The 21,805-nt window shown below is 40.7% G+C and overlaps 1 protein-coding gene across 1 annotated transcript in view; it reads left to right on the top strand.

Moving 5' to 3' along the window:
* The window catches only part of IWS1 (interacts with SUPT6H, CTD assembly factor 1), a 63,482-nt gene extending 41,973 nt beyond the window's left edge, over positions 1 to 21,509 (top strand). Inside the window, exons 4-14 of the mRNA XM_073625780.1 lie at positions 1,759 to 1,954; positions 6,319 to 6,376; positions 10,374 to 10,474; positions 12,181 to 12,331; positions 13,845 to 13,927; positions 14,022 to 14,151; positions 14,273 to 14,390; positions 15,335 to 15,446; positions 15,601 to 15,657; positions 18,095 to 18,206; positions 21,078 to 21,509. Coding sequence (XP_073481881.1) covers positions 1,759 to 1,954; positions 6,319 to 6,376; positions 10,374 to 10,474; positions 12,181 to 12,331; positions 13,845 to 13,927; positions 14,022 to 14,151; positions 14,273 to 14,390; positions 15,335 to 15,446; positions 15,601 to 15,657; positions 18,095 to 18,206; positions 21,078 to 21,203 — 1,244 coding nt within the window. The 3' untranslated portion in view covers positions 21,204 to 21,509. The remainder of the gene's footprint in view (positions 1 to 1,758; positions 1,955 to 6,318; positions 6,377 to 10,373; positions 10,475 to 12,180; positions 12,332 to 13,844; positions 13,928 to 14,021; positions 14,152 to 14,272; positions 14,391 to 15,334; positions 15,447 to 15,600; positions 15,658 to 18,094; positions 18,207 to 21,077) is intronic.
* Positions 21,510 to 21,805: the final 296 nt, after the last annotated feature.

Below are 21,805 nucleotides of genomic sequence, written 5' to 3'. Positions count from 1 at the left end.
GGGGTGACGCGGCTTAATCTGCCCGTCAAACCTGCCTTGAACCCTTGGGACCTAAACTTAGTTTTGTCTGTGTTACAAAAACAGCCATTTGAACCAATACAAGAGATTCCCCTAGTCCAGTGATGGTGAACCTTTGCACCCCAGATGTTTTGGAACTACATTTCCCATGATGCTCATGCACTCTTCAGTGTGAATGAGCATCATGGGAAATGTACAGTGGGGCAAAAAGTATTTAGTCAGCCACCAATTGTGCAAGTTCTCCCACTTAAAAAGATGAGAGGCCTGTAATTGTCATCATAGGTATACCTCAACTATGAGAGACAAAATGTAGAAACAAATCCAGACAATCACATGTGATTTGTCTGGATTTGTTTCCACATTTTGACTCTCGTAGTTGAGGTATACCTATGATGACAATTACAGGTCTCTCTCATCTTTTTAAGTGGGAGAACTTGCACAATTGGTGGCTGACTAAATACTTTTTTGCCCCACTGTAGTTCCAAAACATCTGGGGTGCCAAGGTTCGCCACCACTGCCCTAGTCCTTCTGACAGGGAAGTTGGTATTTTTGGATGCTATATCCTCAGCAAGGAGGGTTTCAGAATTGGCTGATCTTTCTTGTAAAGAGCCATATTTGATTTTTCATGAGGACAGAGTGGTGGTACGCCCTCGTCCAGGCTTTTTGCCAAAGGTAATTTCAGGTTTTCACCTGAACCAAGATATTGTCCTGCCATTGTTTTTTCCAAAACCATGTTCCAGGGAAGAAAAGTCACTACATCGTCTTGATGGGATGAGAGCAGTGAAAATCTATTTAAAGAAAACTGCTCAGATTCGTAAGACTGATGTCTTATTTATTCTGCCGGAGGGTCCTAAAAGGACAGGCAGCGTTGAAATCCACTGTCGCTAAGTGATAATTCAAACTTATGACATAAGGGGTAAGATTCCCCTGTTTCAAATTAAGGTGCATTCCACCTGGTCGGTTAGTGCTTCTTAGGCAGTGCGTCATCAGGCCTCCATGGCTCAGATCTGTAAGGCCGCAACTTGGTCTTCAGTGAATACATTCACAAAATTTTATCAGGTGGATGTAAGGAGGTATGAGGATATCTCCTTCAGGCGCAGTGTGCTGCAAGCAACAGTATAAGATCCTCAAGTCTGGGTGTTTTCTCCCACCCCTCATGTGGCATTGCTATGGGACATCCCATTAAGTAATTAAGGCCCTGTGTCCCATGATGTACGATAAAGAAAATAGGATTTTTATTACAGCTTACCTGTAAAATCCTTTACTTGGAGTACATCATGGGACACGGAGGTCCCTCCCCTCTTTTTTGAGATACAAGTATATTGCTTTGCTACAAAAACTGATGTCCTGGAAGGATGGAGGGTTATATAGGGAGTGAACTTCCTTTGATTGGGTTTACCAGTGTCAACACCTGAAGGTGGCCTATAACCCATTAAGTAATTACTTAAGGCTATGTGTCCCATGATGTACTCCAAGAAAAGAATTTTACGGGTAAGCTGTAATAAAAATTCTATTTTTACACGATCTGCTAGTGTATGTAGTCAGCTCCAAACCACTTTACTATGACAGTAGATGCCAACAACAAAATGGTCACAGTAAGTATACATTTTCAAAAGAACAAATTTGGTCCTAGTTGTGCATATGATTGTATGACTTTGTTAGACGTGTTATGTTTATTTTATATAGAATGTGTAGTAACTGAGCATTAACAGCCTGCACTCATTCTCATGTCTAATACAGCCAGTAAAAAGAGCCGTATTCTCTCCGATGGGGAAGATTCTGACAGCGAATCGGACTCCAAGAAAACTCCTCAGAAGAAGAAGGCAATGTCTTCTGACAGCGAGGATGAAGACCGGGATAAATCTAAGGAGGAGCCAAAGGGTGCAGACAAGAAACTGTTTGGCAGTGACAGTGAATCTGGGAATGAGAAGGAAGAGTAAGTACTACCTGTTTATAAAAGTGTTTTTTGGTTTGTTTGTTTTTTTTTTCTTAGACCCAGTCCAACATAGATCTGCATCATTTGTACGTGGTTCGAGGGCAATATTAGCATTATTATAATAGCGCATCATTTTTCTTTCTTTAAATTGCTTGTTATCTGTTATATTTTAGATCTGCGATTTAATATTGCAAACATTGAAATCGGTGAAAACTGTGTCGTGTAAAGAATTATGTCAGGATTACTTTGTCACAAGTCTTACATATAGTTACATAATAGGTGAGGTTGAAAAAAGACACAAGTCCATCAAGTCCAACCTATGTATGTTATTATATCTCAGTATTACATTGTATATCCCTCTGTGTTGTGGTCGTTCGGGTGCTTATCTAATAGTTTTTTGAAGCTATCAATGCTCCCCGCAGAGACCACTGCCATGTGGAGGGGAATTCCACATCTTTACCGCTCTTACAGTAAAGAACCCTCTATGTAGTTTAAGGTTATGTGGGATAAATGTGTAGCGCCAGTGGAGTGTATTAATTACAGAAGCCTGACCAAAGTGTAAGTCTGGGGGCTATATGTTCTGAAAATACAGTAATATGTCGCTCAGGAGAAGGAGTGCATACAGTAAAACAAAACTGGACAAGTGAATGTATAAATACATATAAAAAAACATAAGCGATCAAGTAATCGCAAAATATTGCATTGACTTTGTGTATGTGTGTATAGATGGATAGATAGATATATCAAAGAAATGTGAAGAATAAAAGAACAAACTTCTATGCTAAATATAGACCACGTGAGTATAATCTAAAGTATAAAGTTGTAAGGCGCTACGTAAACTGTTGGCGCTATATAAATACTGTATAATAATAATAATAATAAAGTTCATATTACAAACATAATTAGTGCATATAATCAGGAATGACTGAAGGTTGTTAATCAACAGTACCAGTACACCACACACAGGTAAAAGCAACTAAGTGAGTCCATGATGTTAAAACGCCATAGCAGACATGCAAAATGATATAAGAAAGTGGTGTTTTCTATTTCGAACAAATGTCTGATGATCTCTACAATATTCACACACGATCAATGGTTGTAGTAACACCCGGGATAGTGCCTCCTTCTGGGGATAATGGGGATGGTGTACTCTTACCCTAAATGGTGGACCCACACGTCAGCGGCGGTGAATCAATCAGGCATAGACAGGAATAGAGTAAGTGTGGATAGGCTCCAAGGGCGAGGTGTTCAATCTTCCCCTTTGTTGGCCAATGGGAAATCCAAGATACAACTCACAACTCACCACCGGGATGTAATGAGCATGAATCCGACTCCAAGAAACAAAGTGCTCAGTCTTCTCCTTTGTTGACCAATAGGCAATTCAAGACACAGATCATCAGCCACGATCCTCCAGATAATGATGGTAGTTTAAGGTATAGAAACAGAAAAAACCTCCACATAGTGTAAATCCGAAATGGTGGAATTTATTGTAGTAAAAGGTCCAACATCCAGACAGATTAGTACTATAAACAAATGGTTCAATTGAACAGATAAAAATGCGCAGTAAAAGGTGGCTTAGCAAGCATAATAACCCCACGCATTACGTCTACAAAGACTTCAACTGGTAGTTTAAGGTTAAACCTCTTTTCTTCTAATTTTAATGAGTGGCCACATATCTTGTTAACCACTTCAATACCAGGCCAATTCTGACACTTTGCTCCTACATGTAAAAATCATCATTTTTTTGCTAGAAAATTACATAGAACCCCCAAACATTATATATGTTTTTTTTAGCAAAGACCCTAGAGAATACAATGGTGGTTGTTGCAACTTTTTATCTCACACAGTATTTGCGCAGGAATTTTTCGAACGCGTTTTTTTGGGGAAAAAAACTGTTTTGTGTTTAAAAAAAAAAAAAAACAAAACAGTAAAGTTAGCCCAATGTTTTTGCATTTTGTGAAAGATGAAGTTACGCCGAGCAAATAGATACCTAACATGTCACGCTTCAAAATTGCACACCCTCGTGGAATGGCGCCAATGTTCGGTACTTAAAAATCCCCATAGGCGACGCTTGAAATTTTTTTACTGGTTACATGTTTTGAGTTACAGAGGAGGTCTAGGGCCAAAATTATTGCTCTCACTCCAACGTTCGCGGCGATACCTCACATGTATGGTTTGAACACCGTTTTCATATGTGGGCGGGACTTACGTATGCGTTCGCTTCTGCGTGCGAGCACACGGGGACAGCGGCGCTTTAAAATTTTTTTTTTTTTATTGTTAGTTATATTTTATTTTTTTTATTTTGACACTTTTTTGAAAAAAAAAATTGATCACTTTTATTCCTATTACAAGGAATGTAAACATCCTTTGTAATAGCAATATGACATGTCAGGTGCTCTTAATAGTGAGATATGGGGTCAATAAGACCCCATATCTCACCACTAGGCTGGGAAGCCTGAAATAAAAAAAATAAAACGATCGCCGCTTCCCAGACGAAGCGGCGCCGTTTTTTTGAATGGAGAGGACGGGCGTGATGTCATAACATCGCGCCTGGCCTCCGACGATCATAGAGACTCCGGGGACCATCTGGTCCGCCGGTAATCTCTATGATCTACATCCGTCGCCGGCGGATCCACTCTCCACCTCACCGATCGTAACGGTGAGTCGGAGCAGGCACCGGCGGGAGGGGGGAGGGACGTCCCCTCTCGCCTCCCATAGGAACGATCAAGCGGCGGAACAGCCGCTATGATCGTTCCTATGGTGTAGAGATTCGCCGGCTGAAACCGGCAATATCTGAATGATGTCTAACTACAGGCATCATTCAGATATACCCGCTCAAAGCCCAGGACGTCATATGACGTCCGTGGGCTGGAAGTGGTTAAACTCCCTTCCGCGAAAACGTTTTATACCTATTGTGGGGTCACCAGTACGGTATTTATAAATTGAAATCATATCCCCTCTCAAGTGTCTCTTCTCCAGAAAGAATAAGTTCAGTGCTCGCAACCTTTCCTCATAACTAATATCCTCCAGACCCTTTATTAGCTTGCCCTTTTTTGTACTCGCTCCATTTCCAGTACATACTTACTGAGGACTGGTGCCCAGAACTGGACAGCATACCCTAGGTGCGGCCGGACCAGAGTCTTGTAGAGCAGGAGAATTATTGTTTTATCTCTGGAGTTGATCCCCTTTTTAATGCATGCCAATATTCTGCTTGCTTTGTTAGCAGCAGCTAGGCATTGCATGCCATTGCCTATCATCTATTAGGACCCCAAGGTCCTTTTCCATCCTAGGTTCCCCCAGAGGTTCTTGCCCCCATGTCCTCCCCTCAGTGTATAGATTGCATTCATATGTTTGCCTCCCAAATGCATTATTTTACATTTCTCTACATTAAACCTCATTTGCCATGTAATTGCCCACCCCATCACAAAGGATGGTTAGAACTGTACTAGGCTGTAATGTAGGTTTAACCACTTATGGACCGCCTGCTGTCATTATACTTCGCTACTTTGAAGAGGAATACCGTTGTTATGGCAACAGCTAGCTGCCATAACCCCGGTATCTTCTTCTTCAGTGGGCAGTCCGCTTTCAGATAAAAGTGGTCTCTGCGGCGGTAAAAGTGATCTTGCGGCGGGAGGGAGGGCCCTCCTGCCACGCTCCAGTGCCCTTTTACTGGAGGTGGCGGTGGAGGTGATCGGATCCTTCTCAATGATATGGAGACGGCCCCCACCCGTCTCCATATCATTGCAGGGCAGAATCAACGTCAAAACGTCACTTCCGCCCCTAGGCTCTTAAAGGGACATTTTTTTTTTTTTTTTTTTTTTTTTTTCAAATGACAATTTTTTTTATTTTATTTTTTTTTTAATTGCATTTTAGTGTAAATATGAGATCTGAGGTCTTTTTTAAGAGGTCCTGTCATGCTTTTTTTTTCTATTACAAGGGATGTTTACATTCCTTGTAATAAGAATTAAAGTGAAAAAAAAAAAAAGTGTAAAAATAAAAACAAGGTGAAATAAATAATAAAAAAAAAAATACATTTTTAAACACGCCCCGTCCCACTAAGCTCCCGTGCAGAAGCGAACGCATATGTGAGTAGCGCCCACATATGAAAACGGTGTTCAAATCACATGTGAGGTATCGCTGTGATCAGTAGAGCGAGAGCAATAATTCCCTAGACCTCCTCTGTAACTCAAACCATGCAACCTATACAATTTTCTAAACGTCGCCTATGGAGATTTTTAAGGGCAAAAGTTTGTTGCCATTCCACGAGCGGGCGCAATTTTGAAGCGTGACATGGGTATTTTTTTCCAAGAAAAAGTGCGCTTGTAAAACCGCTGACTTACTCGGGTTTATATCTTATTCTGCAGGAACCTAATTGCAGATATTTTTGGAGAATCTGGAGATGAAGAGGAAGAAGAGTTTACAGTAAGTCTCATTTATTTTATTGTAGAAATCAACAGGGTCTAGACCAGTGATGGCGAACCTTGGCACCCCAGATGTTTTGGAACTACATATCCCATGATGCTCATGCACTCTTCAGTGTAGTTGAGCATCATGGGAAATGTAGTTCCAAAACATCTGGGGTGCCAAGGTTCGCCATCACTGGTCTAGACTTAGCCATGTTGTCCAAGTGATTTGAATTTGATTTTGGGTCGCTTGTTTTTATTTATTTTTCTAACTGATATATGTATTACATCTTTGTCGGTCATGAAGGCCCAGCTTTAGCTTTTAATTTTCAGACTGGTATTGTAATCTGTTCTGTGATTTATCAGCTGGCAGGTCACACTGCAGGTGCAAGTTGCATTTTGCAGTGTAAAGACTTCTCAAACCGTGTATTACTTGCTGCATCATGAATTTTATTATAAAACCGTATGGCAAGAATTTTTAGGGCATTGCCTGCCATTATATAGTCCATTCTTGTACTATTTGGGGGAAAAAAGAAAAGGTGTTGCATAAGTACAGAACACACACGAAAATTCTACAATACAATGATGTATAGCACTTTGTTCGAATGGGGAGAGCTGGTCGTAAGTCCGAGTGGTCATTAAACAGGTAAGTGATTAAACGAGTCGTATCTGTATAGGATTTAAACTAGAATCCATGTGAAAAAACATGTGTGCAACACAATCCAGTCCAGTGCCCAAAATCAATAATTCACCACTTGCAAAGATGTGCTGCTTTTTTTCTTTTTCAGTGTTGCTCCACGCTACCCTGAAAAAGCCCTCACCAGATCTAGCGACCCCTTAAATTTTGGTCTTAAAGGCTAGTTCACCCTTTTTCACCTTTTTTCACCCTTTTTTTTTTTTTTTTCCTAAATTCTAGCTTCCCTATGTACCAATATAGCATCAATGTGTCTGTGTCATGGCTTAAAGTCTGTCCAGGAAGTAAGGCAGAAGTAATGGATAAGTGTTTTTAAACCGCCATTAAGAGAGTGAGGTAAGCGTGTGTAGAATAAATAGAAAGCTGTTTTATTTTTGCAAACGTACATTAATGCTATATTGGGTACATAGGGAATCTGGAATTTAGAATAAAAAATGTGCACAAATGTAACTTAGCCTTTAATGCACTTAAAATAAGGTCTTAATGCACTTTAGCTCCTCCTCCTCCTCTCCACCTTCTCAGATTATCTCCTCCTTCCTCCCGGTAACATTGGTACTGTACTGAAGCTAAGAAAGCAACAAAAAGTACATTGGGACCTTCCTCATAATTTTACAGCATAGCTACACACTCCCCGATGCTCCATCCCTGTGCTCCCTGTCTGGCCGCTAACCTCTTTGTTTGTTTTTTCTGTTTTTTTGAGAATTGTCTGTTTTTTTAGTTTTATAGTGCAAAAAAATAATGCAGAGGTGATCAAATACCACCAAAGCAAATCTCTATTTGTGTGGCAAAAAAGGGACATAAATTTACAGTGTCGCACAATTGTTAAAGTAATGCAGTGTTATATCACAAAAAATGGCCTGGTCATGTGGGGAGGGGTTAAACTTTCCGGAGCTGAAGTGGTTAAGGGGTCCCGATGGATTATTTGTTTTGGGCACTAGATTGAATTGTTTTGCGCAAATGTTTTTTTTTTTCAACATGGATTCCTGTTTAACGACTTATAGCAGAATGACGGCAGTGCAGTGGTTCAGTTATCCTGACTGGGCGTCGTATGATGCCCTGCAGGATAACGGCCGCTGCACGCCCGTGCGGGCACGCATAACGGCGATCGGTGGTGCGGTGTGTCAGTCTGACACACCGCTACACCGATCTCGGTAAAGAGCCTCCGGCGGAGGCTCTTTACCACGTGATCAGCCGTGTCCAGACGCAAGTAGATCAGACGCAAGTAGACGAGAGCCGATCGGCGGCTCTCCTGATGGGGGGGGGGGGGGGGTCTGCGCTGATTGTTTCAGTGCAACCCCCCCTCAGATATCCACACTAGACCACCAGGGAAGCCCCCAGGACCACCAGGGAAGCCCCCAGCATGTGGATGGCCAGGTACATCCCCCATGGCCATCCACATGTAAAAAATATGCCCAAAATATGCCAATCAGTGCCCACAAATGGGCACTGACTGGCACCTCTGTGGCAAGTTACAAAACAGGGATACCCAGCAATGCCACCCATCAGTGCCGCCTATGAGTGCCCATCTGTGCCGCCTATCAATGCCCATCATCAGTGCCACCTTGTCAGTGCAGCCATATCAATGCCTGTCATTGAAGAAAACGTACTTATTTACAAAAAAATGTAACAGAAACAAAGAAAAACTTGGGGTTTTTTTCCAAAATTTTCGGTCTTTTTTTCTTTGCGCAAAAAATAAAAATTGCAGAGGTGAACAAATACCACCAAAAGAAAGCTCTATTTGTGGGAACAAAATGGAAAAAATTTGTTTGGGTACAGTGTAGCATGACTGCGCAATTGTCGTTCAAATTGCGAAAGCGCTGAAAGCTGAAAATTGGCCTGGGCAGGAAGGTGCATAAGTGCCTGGTATTGAAGTGGTTAAAATATGTTTTCTCAACACTTTCTAAGCACTTTATTAACCACTTCCGGACCGCCGCACGCCGATGTATGTCCAGACTTTGGAGGGAGATATCGTTGTTATGGCAGCAGCTAGCTGCCATAACCCCGGTATCCCCTTTTTCGTGCGGCGGTCCACATTCTGATAAAAGTGGTCCCTGCGGCGGATTCACTTTTATCGGTGGCGGGAGAGGGCCCACCTCCGGTGCCCTCCACCGCTTACCAGAGCTGTCGGTAGCGGCAGAGGCGATCGCGTCCGTCTCCCTCCTGTGCCTGGAGACGAGTGAGGCTAAGATGGCGCCCACTCGTCTCCATGACACTGCTGGGCGGAAGCGACGTCAAAACGTCACTTCCGCCCACGCCTCTTAAAGGCATATTTTTTTCAATGTCATTGTTTTAAATGACTTTTTTTTTTTTATATTGCATTTTAGTGTAAATATGAGATCTGAGGTTTTTTTGACCCCAGATCTCATATTTAAGAGGTCCTGTCATGCTTTTTTCTATTACAAGGGATGTTTTTTTTTTTTTTTTTTCTAAACAGTGTAAAAATAAATAAAATAATGTCACCCACACCCCCCCCCCGTCCCGACAAGCTCGCGCACAGAAGCGAACGCATACGCGAGTAGCGCCCGCATATGAAAACGGTGGTCAAACCACACATGTTAGGTATCGCAGCGACCGGTAGAGCAAGAGCAATAATTCTAGCCCTAGACCTCATTTGTAACGCAAAACATGCAACCTGTAGAATTTTTTAAACGTCACCTATGGAGATTTTTGAGGGTAAAAGTTTGACGCCATTCCACTAACGGGTGCAATTTAGAAGCGTGACATGTTGGGTATCAATTTACTTGGCGTAACATTACATTTCACAATATAAAAAAAATTGGGCTAACTTTACTGTTGTCTTATTTTTTTTATTCAAAAAAGTGAATTTTTTCCAAAAAAAAGTGCGCAAATACGGTGCAAAAAAAAAGTATTGCAACGACCGCCATTTTATTCTCTAGGGTGTTAGAAAAAAAAACATATATAATATTTGGGGGTTCTAAGTAATTTTCTAGCAAAAAAAAAAACTGTTTTAAACATGTAAACACCTAAAATCCAAAACGAGGCTGGTCCTTAAGTGGTTAATTAGAACGGCATAAGAATTGGTATATATTACGTATGTTACACTTTATGGTATAAATTTTTAGTCACTTTTATGTTACCAAAGCGCTGCACATCTCTTCTTTTTTCACTGTTCTCTGTACGGATTATAGTTAGGTGTTCATCAGCCGATTTAAGCAATTGAAAAGGTTCCCCCTTCTTTTTTTCTTTTCTTTTTTTTTTTTTTTCTTCCTATAAGCGCAGAGAAGAAAACTGTGATCATTTAGTTAGGAGTTTCTTGTACATTTTTATGCAGCACTCAACGGTTTTCTCAATAATTTCGTAGGGATTTAACCTAGAGGATCTGGATGGGGAGAAGCCAGTGGCTCCAAAACAACAAGCAGAAGAAGATTCGGACTCTGATGTTGATATGAAATCTGGTAAAATGTAAGCAGTGAATATAGACCAATGCATCTCATGATGTATTTGATTAAAAGATGTCTGTGGGGCAGGATATGTTAAGCAGGGCTGGATAAACCCCCTGTAAATGTTTGTGGGCTGTATATGGAGGCTTGTGGGAGCAGGGGAGAAGATAGCACTTTTATATAGGGTCACTGTAAAATGGAGGACGACAGGTGGTTTGTTATATGCTCTAAGGGCTTTTTCGCATCTGCTTTGCTCTCTGAAAAGTAATCCTTTGAACAGCTGGTGAAGATGCGGCATATCACCTCTTCACACCTGCTTTAACTCTCTAAATACTGCATAACCGTGCACGTTGTGTGCTTTTGCAGCATGGCCCCATTCTCAGGGGTATAATTCTAGCCATGGCCGTGGCATGTGTACACCCCTGCCATCTGCCTCTGCGGCAAAAGGGGAGCAGTTGGGGGTTTTTATCATGCTGCCCCCCCCCCAAGTGTAAACTAAGCCCTAACTTCATATTGACATGTTAGTTTTAATGCAGACATCATGAGTGGCTTAGCCTTATTTACTGAGACTTTCAGATGCTTTTCCTGGAAAAAGATTGAAAGGGGGAATACTTTGTACTTGTTTTTAAGTTTTTTTTTTTTTTTTTTTTTTTTTTTTTTTTTTTTTATATAAAGTCGATAAATGCAGCCATCACTGATAATGTACCACGACTTTCTCCTTTATTGGAAGACTTAATAGATGCTTGAGATATATGCCACATCTACAGAAAGCGGCAACCTACCTTTCTCCAACCGTCTTCCAGGACAGCCCAGGAGACCTAGGGCTCCTCCTACCAGGACAGGAAACACGTTAACCCCCACCGGATTAAAGGGCGGTCCTCCAGGCCCCATGTCAGTATTGGCGTTTCCTCCGGACAGGGAGGTTTCCTGGAACCCAGGTCTCCCTAAGGTCTCATGAGCGTGGCTTCTGTGGCGATTGGGGTAGTATTCCTACCTTCTCTTCTGACCCAGAGCGACACCTCCACCGGGGGAGTAGGTCTGGTTGCTGCTGTCCCTGGTTCTCAGTGTTCTGGGGAAGGCCCCCCCACCCACCCCTAATACTTAGCTGAGCCCCATCTCAATCCAGCAATGTGCACGAGAGCCTTGGCTCTCCTGGGACTCTCCCTCCTCCTCATTGGCTGTGAGCAAGTTAGAGGTGGGGGCGCCAAGCCGGGGCTCTGTGTGTGAATGGGGACACAGATCCGCAGCTTGGAAACAAGCCTGCTTAGGTGCCCCATTGCAAGCTGCTTGCTCTGGAGGCTCTTGGCAGGAGGGAGGCGTCCTGAGAAGGAGGATCGGGGCTGCTCTGTGCAAAACAATTACAAAGAGCAGGTGAGTGTGACATGTTTGTTATTTTAAAAACAAAAAATGAAAGCCTTTAATATCCCTTTAACACTAACTCTGTTGTTTGAGGTCCTTTGTTGAGTTTTACTTTTAATAGCTGTGTTTTCAGAATAGTTTTTGCATTTCTTTCTGACTCTTCACTTGATTTCTTACCGCATTCCCACAGAGAGGAACATAGGAGAACTATTTGTTGGGGAGGAATATGTTGCTGTCTAACCTCCATGTAGACAGAATATTGATGCCAAGTGTTTACTGTGTCCGCTGATAAAGTCAATACAAATAGGATTTTTACACTGTGTATTTGTGAATCTTGTTAATTATAGCCATGTCTTCTATTTTCCACAGAGGTGATTTCAAATCTGACTTTGAAATGATGTTAGAGAGGAAGAAGAGCATGAGTGGTAAGCGTCGGAGAAACCGTGATGGCGGCACTTTTATAAGCGATGCGGACGATGTAGTGAATGCTATGATTATGAAAATGAATGAGGCAGCAGAGGTGAGTTACCTTTTTAGAAACTAAACTCTCAAGGCATAGTAATAATACTACAGGGTATACTGCACATGTCCTATGTCCACAATTTTAAGAGCGACTCAATTTTGTAAATTTCCCTCATTAAATAGTTAACACTATGCTCTCGCTCTCTCTGATTTTCATTGCTCACTTTTGTCTAGTAAATGAAACGTGCAGTAACATTACCTGTTGTAATTCCAGCATGAAGAGCCAACCCCCATGCATTTCTGATTGCAGAGCTGTACAAAGCTGATCTATTAGACCCTGATTCCTTAGTGGGCTGGAAGGTTTTACCCCCTTAATGACCAGGCCATTTACAGCACTGCGTTACTTTAACTGACAATTGCACGGTCGTGGTATGCTGTATCCAAATAAAATCTTTTTTTTTTCCCCCCACAAATAGGGCTTTTTTTTTTTTTTTTTTTTTTTTTTTTTGGTATTTGATCACCTCTGCGGTTTTTATTTTTTTCGCTATAAACAAAAAAGAGCAACAATTTTTTTACTTTCTGCTATAAAACGCATCCAATAAAAAAATCTAATTTCTTCATCAATTTAGGCAAGTATGTATTTTCCCACATATTTTTGGTAAAAAATCCCAACAAGCGTATATTGGGTTGCGCAAAAGTTATTGCGTCTACAAACCATGGGATATTTTTATTTCTTTATTTTTTTTTTTTTTACTAGTAATGGCGGCAATCCATCGATTTTTAGTGGGATTGCGACATTGCATCAGACACCTGACATTTTTGACACTTTTTTTGGGAACCAGTGACATTATTACAGTGATCAGTGCTAAAAATATGCACTGTTACTGTACTAATGACACTGGCAGGGAAGGGATTAACATCAGGGGAGATCAAATGATTGAGTCTGTCCCTAGGGGGTGCTTTCTAACTGTGTAGGGCAGGGATATGCAATTAGCGGACCTCCAGCTGTTCCAGAACTACAACTCCCATAAGGCATGCAAGCAAGACTCTGACAGCCAAAAGCATGACACCCAGAGGCAGAGGCATGATGGGACTTGTAGTTTTACAACAGCTGGAGGTCCACTAATTGCATATCCCTGGTGTAGGGGATAGTCTGACTGGATGAAGACAGAGATCGGTGTTCCTGCTTAGCAGGAACACAAGATCTCTCTCATCTTCCCTGTCAGAACGGCAATCGCGGGTAACCGTCGGACATCGGGTTCGCCGGACCCGCTGATTGTCTCCCCTTCTGTCCAATCGGCGCACGTGCCTCCAGTGTCTATTGCACGAAATGACGTACAGGTACGTCATTTCGCACATTATAGCCAACCTGCTGCAGTAGGTAGGAAGTGGTCAATAACTAATATTTCTGTTATTGGATGCTACACTATTATAGCTGCATTAGAGTATTGCACAGAAAACGGCAAGGAATATGAAATGTGTGCAAGTATTGTTGTCTGTTTTTTCTTTTTTTTTTTTTTTTTCGTTTGTGATCATAATGTGTGATTTGCTTTAATTATTGTGTTTTGCAGGAGGACAGAAACCTGAACACCAACAAGAAGCCAGCACTAAAGAAGCTAACCTTGCTTCCCACAGTAGTAATGCACCTTAAAAAGTAAGAATACCATTTTATATACCTGTTCTGCAAATGCTATAACTTTTTAATGTTTGTGTTCTTCCACATATATTGTTTATCTATTTTCCTTTAGACAAGACTTGAAAGAAACCTTTATTGACAGTGGTGTTATGTCTGCAATTAAAGAGTGGCTCACACCCCTTCCTGATCGAAGCTTGCCGGCTCTAAAGATCCGGGAGGAACTGCTGAAGATCTTGCAAGAGGTGAGGTTACTGTCTGTTTTTATGTTGTCACCTGCATTCATTTCACTCTTGTGGCTACAGCCAAGCTCTGATTTTGTTTTCCTTTTAATATCCCTCATCCTTCTTTTTTTTTTCTCCCCAGCTCCCTAGTGTAAGCCAGGAAACTTTAAAACACAGTGGCATTGGAAGATCTGTTATGTATTTGTACAAGCATCCAAAAGAGTCGAGACCGAACAAGGATATTGCTGGAAAGCTGATAAGTATGTAGGATAAATCTTTAGCACGTGTACTGCTATAATTGATTTAATTGGAGTATGCGTTTCTCTTAGAATTAGAGAACCATGGGCTTGTTAGCTCATAGTTCATTTAAATATATTGTAATGTCCTGGAATAGTACATCAGCTATAGGATAATATGAGTATTTGAAGTTTTATTATTCACAGTAAAGGAATATTGTGTGAAATGTAACAGGATTACAAATGCTTTCAAATATTAAAACCTTTTATGTTTTTTATTTATTTTTGTTTTTTATTAAAATAAAGCAGTTATACTTACCTGCTCTGTGCAGTGGTATTGAACAGAGCAGTCCCTTACCTCCTCTTCTGGAGTCCCCCGCCCACGTTGTCTGCCCTTCCTTTCTGCTTCCAGGCCGGACTGTGTGCATCCATGGCCACACCCCTGCTCCCTCCTCGCAGGATTTTACTGACCACAGCAGGATCCTATGTCTTTTGCTGCTGCCTGTGTCTCCTGTGAAACAGAGAAGTGAAGGGGGGAGGACTGCAGCTGTGACAGCACTAGATTGGTGAGAGGACAAGGGAGGGTAAAGGAACAGTGGGGAGTTTAAACCTTAATGCAGAGAATGCATTGAGGTAAAACAAAAAAGAAAACTTTAGAACCACTTTAAGAAAATGACAGTTGCAAATTTAGATAGATGGAATGTAAAATGGATAGAATGTGCTTTTTTTTTTTTTTTTTTTTTTTTAACTTTTCTGTACAGCAGTACAGTGGTAGACATCTGGTTATTATGTCCAGTTACAGCATCTGAATATGTTTTTACAAACCTAATTGCTGGCTTTGAATGACCTGCTGCAAAAATGTGTGTTGCCAAGTTTTCCTGAAGGCACCATATGAGTATACCAGCAGTAACAGATCTGTGCAATATTTTAATATGAATAGCTGTTTTATATATTCCTGATATGTTCAGATGAATGGTCACGGCCTATCTTCGGGCTGAGTTCCAACTATAAAGGGATGACTAGAGAGGAGAGAGAGCAGAGAGACCTGGAGCAAATGCCACAGCGCAGAAGAATGAGTAGGTAAATTGCCTTTTTGACTGTGTGTGTATATGTGTGTGTTTTTTATATATATACACACACACTCTTCTAACTACAGATCTTGTTGGGTAACATATTGGCAGTGTTTGAATCAATGTTCATTTTTTTTTTTTTTTTTTTTTACTTTTCTCTGCAGTTCAGGTGGCCAGACACCTCGGAGAGACCTGGAAAAGGTGTTAACAGGAGAAGAAAAGTGAGTGTTTGTTTTTTACTGAATTCATTGTTCTTTCAACTCTTTAAATGTGTATTCTGTGTAACATGTGATGTTGGCAATTTAGATGTAAAGTTCTTGATTAAAACATATAAAAATGTTATGTGATAATTTACTGTGGAGTAATTCACAGTTTTGCTGCTTGGCAATGGAAGTTGTAGTCAGCTTCTTCAAAGCACAATGGTCTAATAAAAGCAGAATGTTTTAGAATTTGTTTAAATGCTTTTGAATTGCTATATATACCAAGTTTAAGTAAATGTGTGACTAGCTAATAGAAGCAATCTATGTGCCTTCTAATATGTCTGTGGCTTCTTAGTTTTTTGTTTTTTTTTTCTGCTTTTATTGGACTGATCAAGCCAAGTATGCAGATTTCATCTTGAGCTTCATTCTAGAGCTTTAAGCATACACGTACACACGCTTAGATTTTCGGATGACCGAACGTCTATTTTTTGTGGCATGCTAGTCTCATGTCGAAAGTGAAGAGGTTACTCACAATGCGAAAATTTTCGTACGACAGTGTACAACGTCAGAAGTGATGTAATGTGTTGAACAGTTTTGTATGTATTCTTTCGTTTTTGAGCATGCGTAGTCTTGCTCTTACGATTTTGTTTTCGTACTAATGAAGCGAAAATCGAATGTTGAGTTCACATCCGACAAAAATTTTATAGTCTGCGCATCCAGCTTTTGTCTGCCGAAAAAGCGAAATCGGCTGTCGAAAGCACCGTACTAACGATCCGAAAATCGTCGGACAGCTCTTCGTACTCATTTTTCCATCCGATTTTCTATCCTGTGTGTGTGTACGGGCCTTTAGCTTACCACTCTAGCCTATGCTGGTTGACCACTTTATAGGAGCTGAGTTTTTCTTTCCCTAGTTTAAATCTCTGGAAGGTTGCTGGGCAGGTCCAGCCCTTTGGGCATTCCCACTGTGATGGGTGAAAAATGGGCTTTGGAGAAGCCAGCCTAGATTGATGAGTTCCTCTATGTGGGGTAAGCATCTTCTTGTGTGGCAGTGCCCCTTTTGGCTGTGTTTAGCCACTTCAGCCCCGAAGATTTGGCTGCTCAATGACCAGGCCATTTTTTGCGATTCAGCACTGCGTCGCTTTAACTGACAATTGCGCGGTCGTGCAACACTGTACACAAACTAAATTGACATCTTTTTTCCCACAAATAGAGCTTTCATTTGGTGGTATTTGATCATCTCTGCGGTTTTTATTTTTTGTGCTATAAACAAAAAAAGACACAAAAACACAATATTTTGTACTTTTTTGCTATAATAAATATCCCCAATTTTTTTTTTTTTTTTAAAAAGCAAATTTTTTTCCTCAGTTTAGGCTGATATGTATTTTTCTACATATTTTTGATAATAAAAATCACAATAAGCATAAATTGATTGATTTGCCTAAAAGTTATAGCGTCTACAAAATAGGGGATAGATTTATGGCGTTTTTATTTTTTTTTTACTAGTAATGGCGGCGATCTGCGATTTTTATCGAGACTGCGACATTATGGCGGACACATCGGAGACTTTTGACACATTTTTGAAATCATTAACAATTATACAGTGATCAGTGCTACAAAAATGCACTGATTACTGTGTAAATGTCACTGGCAGGGAAGGGGTTAACACTAGGGGGTGATCAAGGGGTTAACTGGGGGGAGGGGCCTGATCGTGGTTCCTAGCTATTGTCCTCACAGAACAGGGATTTGTGTTTTTACACACACACACACGTTCAAACATGAAGGCTTCCATTGCTTACTACTTGTTGAGAGTAAAAGGGCTGTGTTTCTTTTTACTGCATTTTGATGACTCGCTGTGGCATGCAGCACACTGGTGCATGTCAGGTGTGTAGACGAACATGCGCATTCTTTCTCCAGCCTGGTCACTGGCCATCAATTAGAAATGAGAAGTAAAAGGATGGTGTCAGCAAAGGAAGTTACCATAGTCCTATTTGGGATCCTTCGCTTTCTCAGGATCTCGACGGACGAAAGGTAAATTTCATTGAATTGTACATTTCTTCTTCCTTTTTTTTTTTTTTTTTTTTTTTACATGGCAGGAAGGGTCTGAAGTATAAGTGACCTTGCCAATAAGGAAAAGCCTAATGGGGACACATTCCCATGGCAACTGCCTAAGAGAGGATTTCCTTCACATTGGAAAGATCTTTTTAACATGTTGAGTCAACAGGATAGGGAGTAACGGAAAATCTTCCTAATGAGACAGAGATGGCAAAGAAAAAAAAAACCCTACTCTATCCAAAATAGGAACAATAGTATATAGTGATTTTTATTTTACTATGGTTGGTTTGTTGCAATTTCAAGGTGTAATATAAAGCAGTTTAACTACAGAAATAAATTTTATTTTATAGGGGGTTTGTATAACAGGGAGAGCTTGTCTAACATTGGCCTTTTCAATTTTGTTCAGAGCGTTACGACCCGGTGACCCAGGTTTCTGTGCTCGTGCCCGTGTTCCAATGCCTTCCAACAAGGATTATGTAGTCCGACCAAAGTGGAATGTGGAAATGGAAGGTTCTCGGGTAAGTTAGTAGCCCATGTTTAACGACCATAAACTTGAAAAAAGAACTTGAACCACTTTTCTCTTTACTGTTCTTACTTTGAGTGGCCTTTTAATAGAACTTCTCTCTAAGGAAGTGTCTTACTACTGAACTTTTTCCGCTACTCCCCTGTGCCCTTCCTTTTCCTCCTTTTCTTTGTTCTTTCACTTATGATGGAATCCTGAGTCAGTTTGGAGGGGCTCGGAAAGGTATTAGTCGTCTGGAGAAGCACAAAAGGCGTTTTGCTGAACAGAAAAGGCTCACTAAAACCACTCGTGCCATCAAATTCAGCATAGAGGGGAACAGGATGCCCCTGTGATACTGGGCCAAGAACCTCCTTGAGACTCCATTAGAGGTAGCATCACTTACCACCTCCTCCGGTGTAAGAAGATAAGGGTGTGCTGTGCATGCACCTTTTAAACTGCTGCTGAGACATTCCCACTAACATCACTTGGCTGATTTGTGAAAACTAAAGCAATCAAAAACTAGGGTTCTTGCCCATAGCAACTGTTCAGCTTTCATTTTATGTTAGAGAAAAAAGATTATTTCTGGTAGCTGCTCCACTTTTCTTTGCTCTAGTTAATATTAATGTGCCCCACTAAGTCAGATCATCAGCATTGCTTAATAGGCATGGGTTCCCTTTTAGGAGAAAAATATTGCGGTAATTTAGTTTGTCTTGACGTATGCGTGTGTCATCAGTTTGGCCATATCTCGATTTACTAGTTGTTCTAAACAATCTTTGAACTTTCTACATTACAGTAGATTACTTGTCGGTTAACCTTTTAGCCTGTATAGATACCTAGCATTTTATAGCGCTTTCCTTTTTTTATTTATATATTTTAGCAGTTTGTATTATATCATCAAGTGTTCAGATAGTTGTGCACAGCGCCAAGACCATAACACCATTATAACAAAGACAATTTAGACTTATAATAGCAAAAAGCGCCAAAGCATTAGTGTATCCATAAACATTTGAGGTCATTTGCAAGAAAACAAATAATTTGGAACTGAAATATTCTTATAATGAACTTTTATGCGCATTAATGTGTTAAATATTGAGCTGTACAGGATGTTTCTTAGAATCTTGGAACTGGTTTTAAAATGTGTGCAACTTGCCTGATATTTCAGTATAAGGCTTTTAATAAAACATTTAATATTACATTTAATAACACAAAATGATCACTGCACAACACCATTAAATTGATTAACACAACTTCAGGATAGATGATAAAATGGGAATGTCTTGATTTTATTTTGAATTTTTTTTACTAAAATTCCTTGATAGTCATATATACTTGCGTGTATCATTTGCTTTCATGCAACATGCATGCACTGCAGGCTGTTGTGATAAGCCGGTTACTTGCATGTGTGTGCTCATACTAAGAAATGGTATATGCCATAGGCATCAGTGTTGGAAATAACTCCTTAACCACTTCAGCCCCAGAAGATTTGGCTGCTCAATGACCATGCCTTTTTTTGCGCTACGGCACTGAGTCGCTTTAACTGACAATTGCGCGGTCATGCGACGTTGTACCCTAACAAATTTGACGTCCTTTTTTTCCCACAAATAGAGCTTTCTTTTGGGGATATTTGATCATCTCTGCGTTTTTTATTTTTTGCGCTATAAACAAAAAAGAGCGACAGTTTTGAAAAAAAACACTACTTTTTGCTATAATAAATATCCCCAATTTCCTCAGTTTAGGCCAATATGTATTCTTCTACATATTTTTGGTAGTAAAAATCGCAATAAGCGTATATTTGGTTTGCGCAAAAGTTATAGCGTCTACTAAATAGGGGATAGATTTATGGCATTTTTATTATATATTTTTTTTTTTACTAGCAATGGCAGTGATCTGCGATTTTTATCGGGACTGTGATATTGCGGCGGACAAATTGGACACTTCTATCACATTTTTGGGACCATTGACAATTATACAGCAATCAGTGCTATAAAAATGCACTGATTACTGTATAAATGTCACTGGCAATGAAGGGGCTAACACTAGGGGGCGATCAAGGGGTTAACTGTGTTCCCTAGGTGTGTTCTAACTGTAGGGAGGTGGGACTGTCTAGGAGGAGAGAGAGATCGGTGTTCATACTTAGTATTAACACATGATCTGTCTCTACTCCCCTGAAAGAACCGGGATTTGTGTGTTTACACAGATCCCAGTTCTCGCTCTGTCACGAGCGATCGTGGCTGCCCCGGCAGTCATGAGTTGTGGGTGCACTCGCCCCTACTGGCCAAAAGGCGAAGTGACGTAAGGTAATGTCGTTTCGCCCAGCCTTGCCATTCTGCCGCGCTAAAACTGCGGCGGTTGGTCGGCAAGCAGTTCAAGTAAACTTTTCCATGTAAAAATGTAAACCTGCATCGTCCGTGAAGGCTGATGCCATCTAGTGCCTATATAGACTCTCAGCCATTGGTCTGAGCTGGTCAGCTGCTTGTTTTCCAGCATGCTCATCCGACAGAAGCCAGCCGAACAGCCATCTTCTTTCGGACCAGCTGCCGTACACACGGCTGGCTTTATTGAACAGACCGATATTACCTGGCATTAGGCCCATGTGTATGGGACTTTACTGTCGGTTTTAAGAGGATTAGACTTAATAGCCAGTAATCTGGTAAGGGAGGAGTAGATCACACCTCAAGGTTGCTTCTCAAAGATGCCTATCCAAATGCATTGGGGTTTCAGATCCTGGGGGGTTTTTTTTATTAGATATTAAAAGGCATATGGAGGCAGCAGTGAGTGCCTGATTTTCAGTCATGTTGCAGGCCTACATTGCTTTAGGGGAAGGTTTAATTTGACACCCTTTGTTTTATGAATCTGATGTGTACAAAAATTTTTATTTTTTTATCAGGGAGGTCCAAAGAAAGGAGTGAGTCGATTGGACAAACAGATGAGGAAGTTCACAGACATCCGTAAGAAGAGCCAATCTGCCCATGCTGTGAAGATCAGTGTAGAGGGGAACAAGATGCCATTGTGACACCTGCTGTTCTCTTGTGTGTCAAGGATAGTGATGGGCCTCTGTATGAACTTTGTTGGTCCCATTATACTATCGCTAAACTGGACTCTGTGGAGCCTTTTGCAATATTTTTAATGCATTTTCCCTCCTCTATGTAAATGTGTTCTATGCCTTTCAGGAGACCTGGCTTCTTCTGTGCTTTCCCAGTCATGGCGAGAACTAGGCCCCTGTTTTTGGGCCATATTTAATGCTGTTTGTACAGATTAATTTCTCTTCGTACCTCAGTGTCTGGATTTCGGACAATAAAATTCTATCTTGTTTTTCTAACGCTTGCTTGTTCTTTCTAAAACTATCGTAAGACTAAGTTCTAGAGAATGTGTGGTTCTAGTGCAAATAGAAAATGATTTCTTCATAGGTTTATTTTTGGGGGGGGGTTCTTTTTTACATGTAAGATTAAAACCTTTTTGAATGAGGGGACATTTTTTAAATTAAGATTTTGGGTCTGTATATTCCCAGTTCACTTAGATGGACAGAAATTAACATGGCAGATTCTGTAGAAAATAATGTGCATGCTTTTATTGCAGAGAATGAGAGATGTTGGTACTAAAGGACCACAAAAAATG

This window comes from Aquarana catesbeiana, linkage group LG04, assembly GCF_042186555.1.
Source record: "Aquarana catesbeiana isolate 2022-GZ linkage group LG04, ASM4218655v1, whole genome shotgun sequence".
Lineage (NCBI taxonomy): Eukaryota > Metazoa > Chordata > Amphibia > Anura > Ranidae > Aquarana > Aquarana catesbeiana.
This window is presented reverse-complemented; position numbering and strand designations above follow the sequence as displayed.